Raw genomic sequence first — 13,845 nt, forward strand, 5'->3', positions numbered from 1 at the left:
ATACACTTAAAGCCTATATCATTTTACTAACCAATGTCTCCCCAATAAATTTAATAAAAATTAAAAACACATAAAGACATCACAGCAAAACTGAGAGAAAATAGAGAACAAAAGCATAGGAGACACAGTATCTTTAAAAGAGCAAGAAGACTTAGACTTCTCATTTCTCAACAATTATAGATGTCAGAAGACAAAGTAAAGTTATCTCTTAAAGGCTAAAAGAAAGTAAGTGCTCATCTAGAAATCTGTAATGAGCAAAAATACCCTTCAAGTCTTTTCAACAAATGTACTTGAACAACTGTATATTCACATGCAAAAGAATGAGTTTAAACCCCTACTTCATACCGAACATAAGAATTAACTTAAAATGTATCATAGACATAAATGTAAAGCAAAACCCATAAAACTTTTAAAGGAAAAATGAATTCACCTAAAGGTGGGCAAATTGCGCAAGAAGGGGTGGAGAGAAGGGAGAAGTGCGGAGACAGAGCTGCGTGGGCGCAGGACGCAGACCTAGCTCAGTGCTCCGAGCTCGCTGCATCCCAGAACTACCGCAGCTGCGGGAGAGGGAAGAACTTGGACTGCTAGGGCTCCGCTTATGGCCCACAGGGCTGAGGGGACAGCATTTAACATGGCTGAACCCAACACTCACAGCAGAGACCTCGGAGCAAAGACTGAGGGAAAAAGGCTGAAAACGGTGATTTAAGCCCTCACTGCCGAGCAGAGAACAAAAGCCGTAGGCACTGAGACTAGCCGCCTCCTCCCAACCCTCCCAGAGCTCACCCTGCCCCCACCTGCCCAGTGCTAGAAGCGGAACAGTAGCAGTGTCAGATCAAAATAACAGAATATTTGCAGTTCTGAGAACTGTGGTCCACAGACACAGATTCGAAGCCCAACTAGTTCTGGCAAAGGGGAGGGAGTTGTGGAAGCAAGACTGGCTGTGGTGGTGGTCGCCGCAATTGATCTGGGCCAATTCTCACAACTCACCCCACTCCTGTCCCCAACTATCTGGGCGGATCCCTGCAGGAGTAAACAGAACTGCTGAAAAACACCGGTTCTGAATCTGGTGCAGGAAGAGCTTTGGAACTTCAAAAGTTATCTGCATCCACAAGGATACCACAGGGATGCGGTACATATGACCCAGGCAAACTGCTAACAGAGGAGAAGCCCGCCTTCCAGGGAATACCCCATTGTGTGAGAAGCTGGAAGAGTGCAGAGAAAACATAACACTACAGTGTGAGAGAGAAAAAAATGGCTGCAGCCGGAGAGAAAATAAAACACTCTACAAACACATACTGGAAAATGAAAGAAAGACCTCTCCCTATCAACCTGTTACAGAAGCCACTCCTGCATATGTCTAGGAAGAGAAATAATAAATCATTAATTGCCATGAATAACCAAGGCAAAAAGACAACTCAGAAAGAAAGTGAAAAGTCTCCAGAAAATGAACTTAAAAGATATGGAAATGTGTGACCTAAATGACAGAGAATTTAAGATTGCAGTTCTGAAAAAACTCAGTGAGATTCAAGAAAACACAGAAAGGCAGTTTAATGAACTCAGAAACACAATCAAAGAACAACATGATCATTTTACGAAAGAGATTGAAATTTAAAAAAAGAACCAAATAGAATTTCTGGAGATTAAGAACTCAATAGAAGAAATTAAGAATGAAATAGCCAGCTTAGGTAGTTGAGTTGACCAGATGGAGGAAAGAATCAGTGGCATCGAAGATAGAAAGCTGGAAATGACATGGATGGAAGAAGAAAGAGACTTGAGACTTAAAAGAAATGAAAGAACTCTACAAGAACTTTCTGACTCCATCATAAAGAGCAATAAAAGAATAATGGGCATACCAAACTGAGAAGAAAGAGAGAAGGGAACAGAGAGTATATTCAAACAAATAGTCGATGAGAACTCCCCAAACTTGTGGAAAGAACTGGATCCTCGAATCCAAGAAGCAAATAGAACACCTAATTACCTCAACCCCAACAGGCCTTCTCGAAGGCACATTGTATTGAAGCTGTCAAAAATCAATGACAAAGAAAGAATCCTCAAGGCAGCCAGGGAAAAGAAGACAGTAACCTACAAAGGAAAGCCCATTAGATTATCATCAGATTTCTCAGCAGCAACTCTACAAGCCAGGAGGGAGTGGATTCAAATATTCAAACTATTGAAAGAGAGAAATTATGAGCCAAGAATAATATACCCAGCAAAGACATCCTTTAGATATGAAGGAGGAATAAAGACCTTTCCAGACATACAGAAACTGAGGGAATTTTCTAATACACGACCTGCACTACAGGAAATACTAAAGGACACTATTCGACCACCATCAACAGGGACAATTTGTGGCAACCAAAACATAAAAAGGGGGAGAGTAAAAGCCTGAACAGGAATATGAGAATGGAGAAAGTAGGCATGCTGAAGAAAATGAAATACTCTAAATATCAAATTTTCTTTTACATAAACTTAAGGGTAACCACTCAAAAAAAATTCCAGAACTGAAGTATATACTGTAAGAAAAGAAGAAACAAAGGGAAACATCATAGAATACCACCACACAGAAATAATAGACAACAACAAAAAGGCAAAGAAACAATGGAGACACAGCCTTACCAGAAAACTAAAGATAGAATGATAGGAAATCCTCACATATCAATAATCACCCTAAAAGTAAATGCACTGAACTCACCAATAAAAAGGTACAAAGTAGCAGATTGGATCAAAAAACTAAACCCAGCCGTATGCTGTCTCGAAGAGACACATCTCAGCTGCAAGGAAAAGCATAGACTCAAAGTGAAAGGGTGGAAATTGACACTCCAAGCAAATGATATCCAGAGAAAATCAGGTGTAGCTATACTGATATCAGATGAAACAGACTTCAGGGTAAAAAAGGTAACAAGAGACAAAGATGGACATTTCATAATGGTAAAGGGGACAATACAACAAGAAGACATAACTGTCATCAATATCTATGCCCCCAATCAGGTAGCACCGAAATATACCAAGCAACTACTAACAGAACTAAAGGGAGAAATTGACAAAAACACAATTAAACTTGGGGACCTAAATACGTTATTGACAGCTATGGATAGATCATCCAAACAGAAAATAAATAATGAAATAGCAGCCCTAAATGACACATTAGATGAAATGGACATAATTGACATTTATAGAGCATTTCATCCTAAAACATCAGACTATACATTTTTTTCTAGTGTACATGGAACATTCTTAAGGATAGACCATATATTGGGACATAAAACTAACCTCGGCAAATTTAAGAAGATTGAAATCATACCAAGCATATTCTCTGATCACAAGGTTTTGAAATTGGATATCAACTGCAAAAAGAAAGCAGGAAAAAACACAAATACATGGAGATTAAACAACGTGCTTTTAAAGAACAACCGGGTCCAGGAAGAAATTAGAGGAGAGATCAAAACATACATAGAAACAAATGAGAATGAAAATACATCCTACCAAAAATTTTGGGATGCAATGAAAACAGTTTTAAGAGGGAAATTTATATTATTACAGGCCTATCTCAAGAAACAAGAAAAATCTCAAATAAATAACCTCATGTTACACCTTAAAGAACTAGAAAAAGAAGAAAAAATGAAATCCAAGGTCCGCAGAAGAAAGGAAATAACAAAAATCAGAGCAGAACAAAATGAAATAGAGAACAAAAAGACAATAGAAAAAATTAATGTGACAAAGAGCTGGTTCTTTGAAAAGATTAACAAAATTGTAGAACCCTTGGCTAGGCTTCAAGATAAAAGAGAGAAGACACTAATAAACAAAATCAGAAATGAAAAAGGGGACGTTATCACGGATTCACAGAAATACAAAGGATCATCCAAGAATACAATGAAGAAGTATATACCACCAAATTTAATAACCTGGAAGAAATGGACAATTTCTTAGAAACATATAGCCTTCCTAGGCTGAACCATGAAGAAATGGAAAATCTAAACAGACAGATACCAGTAACGAAATTGAATCAGTCATCCAAAACCTTCCCAAAAGCAAAAGTCTGGGACCAGATGGCTTCACTAGTGAATTCCACCAAACATTCAAAGAGGATCTAACACCTGTCCTTCTCAAAATCTTCCAAACAATTGAAGAAGAGACAGTACTCCCTAACTCATTTTATGAGGCCAACATTACCGTGATACCAAAACCTGGTAAGGACAACACAAAAAAGAGAACTACAGACCAATATCTTTGATGAATACAGATGCAAAAAACCTAAACAAAATTCTAGCAAATCGAATGCAACAATGCATTAAAAAGATTATTCATCACGACCAAGTGGGGTTCATTCCAGGGGCACAAGGATCGTTCAACATCTGCAAATCCATCAATGTGATACATCACATAAACAAAATAAAGGACAAAAATCATATGATTATATCAATTGATGCAGAAAAAGATTTAACAAGATACAACATCCATTTATGATTAAAACACTTAATAAAATAGGTATGGAAGGAAAATACCTAAACATAATAAAGGCCATATATGACAAACCTTCAGCTAATCTCATAATTAACGGTGAAAAACTGAAGCCCTTTGCTCTATGTTCAAGAACACGACAGGGCTGTCCCCTATCACCTCTGTTTTTCAACATAGTGTTGGAAGTCCTTGCCAGAGCAATCAGGCAAGAGACAGAAATAAAAGGCATCCAAATTGGGAATGAAGAAGTTAAATTGTCACTCTTTGCAGATGACATGATGCTATATATAGAAAACCCTAAAGACTCCACCAAAAAGCTATTAGAAACAATCAACGAATACAGTAAAGTTGCCAGCTACAAAATCAACATACAAGATTCCATTGCATTCCTATATACTAACAATGAAATCTCAGAAAAAGAAATAAAAAGAAAAGCAATTCCTTTTGCAATTGCAGCAAAAAGAATAAAATACGTATGAATAAACTTAACCAAGGACGTGAAAGACCTATATGCTGAAAACTATAAGACATTTTTGAAAAAAATTGAAGACACAAAGAAATGGAAAAACATTCATGCTCATGGATTGGAAGAATCAACATAGTTAATATGGCCATATTACCCAAAGCAATATACAGATTTAATGCACTCCCCATCAAAATCCCAATGGCATTTTTTAAAAAAATAGAACAAAAAATCATCAGTGCCTCCAATAGGGGGCTAATATCCAAAATACACAAGGAATTCATACAACTCAACAACAACAACAACAAAAAACAACTCAATTGGGCAGAGAAAAATGGGAAGAGGACCTGAAGAGACATTTCTCCAAAGAGGACATACAGATGGCCAATAGACATATGAAAAAATGCTCAACATCGCTAATCATCAGAGAAATGCAAATAAAAACCACGATGAGACATCACCTCACCTCAGTTAGAATGACTATCATCAACAAGGCAAATAGTAACAAGTGTTGGAGAGGCTGTGGAGAAAAAGGAACCCTCATACACTGTTGGTGGGAATGCAGACTGGTACAGCCGTTATGGAAGGCAGTGTGGAAATTCCTCAAAAAATTATGAATAGAATTACCATATGACCCAGCAATCCCTCTCCTGGGTATCTACCCAAAAAATCTGAAAACATTTATCCATAAAGACATGTGTGGTCCAATGTTCATTGCAGCTTTATTTACGGTGGCTAAGACATGGAAACAACCAAAACGTCCTTCGATAGATGAATGGATAAAGAAGTTGTGGTACACATACACAATGGAATACTATTCGGCAGTAAGAAAAGATGAAATAGGACCATTTGTGACAACATGGATGGATCTTGATATATAATGCTAAGTGAAATAAGTCAGACAGAAAAAGCAGAGAAATATATGATTTCACTGATATGTGGTATATGAACCAAAAACAACAAAAGAACAAGAGAAACAAAAACTCATAGACACAGACAATAGTCTGGTGGTTACCAGAAGGTAAAGGGGAGGGGAGTGGTAGATGAGGGTAAAGGGGATCAAATATATGGTGATGGAAGGAGAACTGACTCTGGGTGGTGAACACACAATGGGATTTATAGATGATGTGATACAGAATTGTACACCTGAAATCTATGTAACTTTACTAACAATTGTCACCCCAATAAACTCTAACTTAAAAAAAAAAAAAAAGGAAATGCAAATCAAACCACAGCAAGAACTTCTTAACATTCACTAGGATGGCTGTAATTTAAAAAGACAGACAACAGCATGTGTTAGTGAGAATGTGGCAAAATCAGAAGTTTTATGCAGTGCTCTTAGGAATATAAAATGGTTGTAATGGCTTAGAAAACAATTTGGCACTTCCTTAAAATGTTGAGCATAGCAATTTCACCCGTGGTATACACCTAAGAAAACTGAAAACATATGTTCCCACAAAACCTTGTATACAGATGTTCATAGTACCATTATTCATAATAGATAGACTAAATGTAGAAGTAACCCAAATGCCCATCAACTGAGAAAAGAGTAAAATAAACAAGATATGGAACATTATTAGGCAATAAAAATTAACAAAGTGCTGATATTTGCTAAATGTAAGTGAATTTTGAAAACATTAAGCTAAGGTAAGGAAGGCAGTTACAAAGGTCCACAAACATATTCTATGATTTCATTTATATACAGTGTATGAAATAGGCAAATTATAGAGACAGAAAGTAGAATAATGGTTGCCTCAGGCTAGAGGAGGGAATGGGGGAAGGAATGCATTTTTGTGTGTCTGTGTGTGTGTGTCGTTTGACATATATCCAATTTAGTATTAACAGCATATTGATAACCACTTTATTATCATAACTTGATACCCTTGAATGGACTGTAATGTATATATGCTCTATATTAAGAGTTTGGTTGGTTGTTTTTAAAGTAAATGTGTGAATGTTTCTCAATTTTCCCTTCAGTTCTCTTGGTCATTTTTCCTCTACGTATGCCAGTCGTACACTGTTTAATTTCTCTACCTTTACAATTATTTTAATATCTCAAAGACAAGTAATCTTAGCTTTTATTATCTTCTTTATACGTCTTGACTTGGCTCTCCGCTCTTGCATCTGAATCTAAGAATCAGATTTATATATTAATTCATATGTTAATTTTAGTTTAATTGATTTCCTTGTAATATTGAGTTATTTTGTGGATGACCTAATGGATGTGAAGTGGTATCGTAAGGGTGAAACTCAAAATTAATGACTTAGTTAGATTTAGTTCAGTCTGCTCATAGCCTGATTTACCTCACAGTTTGCTCTTTAACTATTTTCTCTTGTTTTTCCCCTTCACTGTTTAATTCAATGTCTCTGCTTGGTTCCCTTTCTTAAGACTATACATACCTTGTTGATCTAATTAATCAGTAGGGAACTAATCTGGAAAGAACAATTTCTCAATTATCAGGTGCCCGGACACCAGGATCCATGGTTGCAACACCCTTACAGTTTTTTTTTTTTTTTTTTTTTTTTACTATGTTTCATATTTGTGAGGAGATATTTTTTTTTTTTTAATTTATTGGGGTGACAATTGTTAGTAAAATTACATAGATTTCAGGTGTGCAATTCTGTAATATAATACATCATCCATAAGTCACACTGTGTGTTCACCACCCAGAGTCAGCTCCCCTTCCATCACCATACATTTGATCCCCCTCATCCTCATCCCCCACCCCCCAACCCCTTTACCTTCTGGTAACCACCAAATTACGTTCCCCAGATTAATTTTCAAGCCCGTGGCCATCCTATGGTCACCGATTGCCCTCCAATCCCTTCACCCTCCCCCCCACCCCCCACCCCTCCCGCCCATCTAGCAACCCTCAGTTTTTCCTCATTGTCTCCTAAACTGTTTCTGATTAGTTCATTCACTTATTCTTTTCTTTAGAGTCCGCAAATAAGTGAGATCATATGGTACTTATCTTTCTCTGTCTGACTTATGTCCCTTACAGTTTTTGCTCATGATGCACGAAACACTCCAGCCATGGCTGCTGAGTTTGAAATAACATTATGAAGCTGACGAGGCCATGGGAGGCGATTTCTGAGACCAGGCCCTGGGAGGCAATTGCCTGAAACTTACGTGACCGACTCTCATTTTTCTTTGTTCTTTCCCCCACCAGCCTATCTGATTATAAAACCATTTGATTATTCTCAGTTCGGGGAAGATGGTTTTCTCCTGGATATTAATTAGTCTGCCGTCTTCCCTATCTGCCAGAATCTAGAATAAAGAATGCTTTTCTCCTCACCAACTCTTGTCACTATAGTTCTTGGGCCCCAGGCGAAAAGTGGCACTGGACCTGAGTCCGGTAACAGTACCTTGTTATGGTTTTGATTGGAGTTTATCTAATAACTAATGATGAACATCTTTTTATGTGCTTATTGGCCATTTGTATATCTTCTGTGGAGAAATGTCTATTCAAATCCTTTACCTATTTTTTAATTGTTTGTTTTATTGAGTTGTAACAATTCTTTATATATTCTGGATTCAAGTTTATTGTCAAATTCATGTTTTGCAAATATTTACTCCCATTTTGTAGATTATCTCATCACTTTCTTGATAGCCTTTTTTGAAGCAGTTTTAATTTTAGTTAAGTTCAATTTATCTTTTATTTTGTACTTGTGATTTTGGTGTTATATCTAAGAAACCATGGCCTAATCCAAGGTCCTGACTTATTCCTTTGTTTTCTTCAGGAATTGTATAGCTCTCACTATTAAATTTGAGTCTCTAATCCATTTTGAGTTAGTTTTTTGTAGATGGTGTGAAAAACGGTTCCAACTTAAATCTTTAGCATGTGGATACCCAGTTGCCTCAGCATCACTGTTGAAAAGATGATTATCCCCCCATTCAACCTACTTGGAACCTCTGCTGAAAAATCACTTGACTATAAAATGAGAATTATGCACATTATGTGCATGAATTAAATAGTGAATGTGAAAATGAATCAACTGTGGCTCCAAGGTTTTTTGGTCTGAGGAAATTATGATGAAAAAAGCAAGATATTATTTGAGTGGTTTGACTTGAAAACACATTTATGCAAACACAGATTATTGACCAATAAGTCAATTATTTTTTAAGTTTCCTATATACTTATAGATATGTATTTCTAGAGTCACTAAAATTAGAAAATAAATTGCATACCATATTTAAGTCTAAGATATATTTTTGGATAGCAAACAAGTATTCACAACTTCTAGTTATCTCATTGAAGTAGTTATGTGTGATCTTCTTTCTTTATTAAATTTATTGGGGTAACATTGGTTAAAAAAATTATATAGGTTTCAAGTGTACAATTCTATAATACATCACCTATATACTGATTGCATTGTGTGTTCACCAACCAAAGTCAAATATTCTTCTGTCACCATATATTTGACCCCCTTTACCCTCTTCTAGCTCCCCTCTCTCCTAACTAAACTATTGCCTTTGTCCATGAGTTTTTGCTTGTTTTTCTTATTCGTTTGTTGCTTTCAGTTTTATATTGTACATATAAGTGAAATAAAAGCCTAGTTTTCATTTTCAATTTTATATTATAATCTTATTTTGTGCAGTATGTTTTAAACCATTTTAGAATTTTAAATGTATTCATTAATTATTTTAAATAAGTATAAGTTCAATATGACTAAGCAAACTTTTTTTTTTTTCAGGTGCACGTATAGCTCCTCCTGAGTGTTTTCAATACCTTAATTCTATGACTGATCAATCTGGGAACTGTGGTTTAGATTCTTCAGGATACAAAAAGTGTAACCCTAAGTATGCTTTATAAAATCTGACAAACTCCATTTATTTCCTTAAATTAGAAAATATTACCAGATAAATTTATATGTAATTAAAATTTCACCTGGCCATGAAATAAGACTATATTTAATACAATTATAAATACGTGAAATACAAAATGTCTGTACTTCTTTCTCATATATCCAATTTATCCTCATACCTTCCCACATAATATTTAATTTACATGTAGGTGCATTAATTTTCTATTAGTTAGAAGGACTGATTATTTTTGTTTTGCATGCTGTCACTTTAATTTACAAAGGATGACTACTCTTAGAGTGATGGAATGAAAATATATGAATTTTTACTATCTTGGAAATAAAGCACTATGTTTATGAACATGCACTGTACAGCTAGATGTCATGGTTTCAAATCCTAACCACACTGCCTACCTACTTGTATGATCTTGAACATATATTCCACTTTTCTGATATGTAAACTATTAATATCAGTTCCACTAACATCATTGGTCTGGCACCAGTGTGAAATTTAGATACTTCATGAAAAGCACTAGAATGAGACTGACATATAGTATGGTCACCACAAAATACATCTTAGTACATTTATAAGTTGTTTCCTCATATGCTCAAACCTAGAATACACCGAAGTTTGTTTCACAATTGCTAAAGCATACAAGGTGTGATCAAAAACTACAGTGAATGTTTAATTTTTTAAAAATTTATTACAGCAAAAGACACATTGTCATTAATTCCCCTCAGAATACTCCCCCCTTTCTTCGAACACACATATCCCATCGTTCTTGCCACTTTCTGAAGCAGTTCTGGAGTGTCATTAGTTGTGCTGTTGTGGCTGCCTCGATGTCCTGAATCGATTCAAAACGTTTACCTTTCATGGTCATTTTGACTTTGGGGAAGAACCAGAAGTCACACAGTGCCAGCTTTGGTAAAGGTGGATAAGGACACACCATAATTTTTTATTTGAAAGAAATTACCATTCCAGAAGTAATGTGTGACACGGAGCTTTTCTATTGTGATCCGAAAATATGGTGAATGCTGCTGCCGTGTACCATCCAACGGAAAGGCAGGGATCTTCAATATGGGAAGCAGCACGTCAAACGTTAGTAAACAGTGTGTGACAAGTTTCAACTTATTTGGTGCAGTCAGTCGTGTGTGAGCCATAGTTGAGAGAAGGTGTGTTTTAAAGTGTGCCATAAATCATCCTCCATCATGACAATATCACACATTGCTTCTGGTACAGCAATTTCTGTCAAATAAAAAGGTTACAGTGTGTCCTCATGCACTTTATTTACTGGACCTGGCACCGTGTGACTTCTCCAAAGTCAAAATGACCATGAAAGGTAAACATTTTGAATCGATTCAGGACATCGAGGCAGTCATGACAGTGCAACTAAAGACACTCACTAAAGAGAACTTCCAGAACTGCTTCAGAAAGTGACAAAAATGATGGGATGAGTGTGTTCAAAGCAAGGGGGAGTATTTTGAGAGGAATTAATGGCAATGTATCTTTTACTACAATAATTTTTATTTTATTTAAACATTCACCGTTTGTTTGTATATTGATTACGTCCAGCTATTATGACGATATTTTCCTTGAAATCACTGATAAATTTTTTATTAGCTGCTATAAAGTACTTCTCTGCTAATTGCAGGATCTGGGTAATTTTAATAGTGGTATCTAGTGATTTATTTGCTCCTTGATTATGTCTCATTTTAATTTTTTGATACGCCTAGCATTTTTGACTTTGCATTGGATACCATGACTAATATAAAATGGAAGCTTTGTATGCATTTATGCTTTTCAGACTAACCACTGTCACCCCAATACATTTTAATATTTTTAAATTAAACTTTATTGGGGTGACAGTTGTTAGTAAAGTTACATAGGTTTCAGGTGTACAATTCTGTAACACATCATCTATATGTCACATTGTGTGTTCACCACCCAGAGTGAGTTCTCTTTCCATCACCATATATTTGATCCCCTTTACTCTTATTTACCACCTCCCTCCCCCTTTACCCTCTGGTAACCACTAAAATATTGTCTGTGTCTATCAGTTTTTGTTTCTTCATTTGTTTGTCTTGTTCTTTTATTGTTTTCAATTTTATATACCACATATCAGTGAAATCATATGGTTCTCGACTTTTTCTGTCTGACTTATTTCACTCAGTATAATAATCTCAAGATCTATCCATTGTTGCAAATGGCACTATTTCATCTTTTCTTGCGACAGAATAGTATTCTGTTGTGTACATATACCACAACTTCTTTATCCATTCATCTATCGAAGGACATTTTGGTTGTTTCCATGTCTTGGCCACCATGAATAAAGCTGCAATGAACATTGGAGCACATATGTCTTTATCGATAAATGTTTTCAAATTTTTGGGATAGATAACCAGCAGAGGGATTGCTGGGTCATATGGTAATTCTATTCTTAATTTTTCGAGGAATTTCCACACTGCCTTCCAGAGTGGCTGCACCAGTCTGCCTTCCCACCAACAGTTCCTTTTTCTCCGCAGCCTCTCCAACACTTATTATTTGCTTGTTGATGATAGCCATTCTAACTGGGGTGAGGTGATATCTCATTGTGGTTTTTATTTGTATTTCTCTGATGATTAGTGATGTTGAACATTTTTTCATGTTTCTATTGGCCATTTGTATGTCTTCTTTGGAGAAATGTTTCTTCAGGTCCTCTGACCATTTTTTAATTGGATTGTTTTAGTTGTTGTTGTTGTTAAGGTGTATGAATTCCTTATATATTTTGGGTATTAGTCCCTTATTGGAGGCCTTGTTTACACAAATCTTCCCCATTTGGTTGGTTGCCTCTTTATTTTGTCGATGGTTTCTTTTGCTGGTCAAAATTTTTTAGCTTAATATAGTACCACTCATTTATTTTACCTGTTACTTCCCTTACCTTTGAGGTTAAATTCATAAAATGCTCTTTGAGCCCAAGGTCCATAAGTTTAGTACCTATGTTTTTCTTCTATGCATTTTATTGTTTCAGGTCTTATGTTCAGGTCTTTGATCCATTTTGAGTTAATTTTGCTACACGGTGACAGATAGCAGTGCAGTTTCATTCTTTTGCACGTGACTTTCCTATACTCCCAGCCCCATTTATTGAAGAGACTTTCTTTCTTCCATTGTTTGTTTTTGGCTTCTTTGTTGAAAATTATCTGTCCATGTTTATGTAGCTTTATTTTTGGGTTTCAATTATATTCCATTGGTCACTGTGTCTGTTTTCTGCCAATACCATGTTATTTTGATTATTGTCACTTTGTAGTACAAGCTGAAGTCAGGGAATGTGATACCTCACCAAGACTGATACCAGTCTTGTTCTTATTTCTTAGCCTCACTTTGGCTATTTGGGGTCTTCTGTGATTTCATACAAATCTGATGATTTTTTGTTCTATTTTTTAAAAAATGCCCTTGGAATTTTAATGGGGATTGCATTAAATCTGTATATTGCTTTGGGTAATAATGGCCATTTTAACTATGCTTACTCTTGTAATCCATGAACATGGAATGTCTTTCCATTTCTTTGTGTCTTCTTCAATTTCTTTTAAAAATGTCTTACAGTTTCAGAGTGTAAGTCCTTTATATCCTGTGTTAAGTTTATTCCTAGGTGTTTTATTCTTTTTGTTGCAATTGCAAAAGGAATTGTTTGTTTGTTTTTTCATTTCTTTTTCTGAAATTTCATTGTTAGTATATAGGGAAAGCTATGGATTTTTGCACATTGATTTTTGTAGCCAGCAACTTTACTGTATTTGTTTATTGTTTCTAATACCTTTTTGGTGGAGTCTTTAGGGTTTTCTATATAAAGAATCATGTTATTTGCAAAAAGTGACAATTTAACTTTTTCATTCCCAATTCAGATGCCTTTTATTTCCTCCTCGTACATATCCTGTTAGTTTCATTTTTTTTCCTGTGGTTTACAGCATCATCATTATGATGTATTTTAGTGATTTTACTTTAATATATATTGCATATAATATTCCTTGAGTGTGCATCTCAAACTCTTGTCATACTCTTGTTATAGTTCTGAACGTAGGTATTGTGTTTGAGAAACTAAAAAAGAAGTCCAATGAGACTGGTGATTAGATAAACTTTACTAATTTTT

At 35.6% G+C, this 13,845-nt stretch overlaps 1 protein-coding gene across 1 annotated transcript in view; it reads left to right on the forward strand.

The window, feature by feature from the left end:
- The window catches only part of ADAM2 (ADAM metallopeptidase domain 2), a 95,902-nt gene that overhangs the window by 56,071 nt on the left and 25,986 nt on the right, over positions 1 to 13,845 (forward strand). The window contains exon 15 of the mRNA XM_033105169.1: positions 9,617 to 9,722. Coding sequence (XP_032961060.1) covers positions 9,617 to 9,722 — 106 coding nt within the window. The remainder of the gene's footprint in view (positions 1 to 9,616; positions 9,723 to 13,845) is intronic.

This window comes from Rhinolophus ferrumequinum, chromosome 4 (genome assembly GCF_004115265.2).
Source record: "Rhinolophus ferrumequinum isolate MPI-CBG mRhiFer1 chromosome 4, mRhiFer1_v1.p, whole genome shotgun sequence".
In the NCBI taxonomy this organism is placed as follows: Eukaryota; Metazoa; Chordata; class Mammalia; order Chiroptera; family Rhinolophidae; genus Rhinolophus; species Rhinolophus ferrumequinum.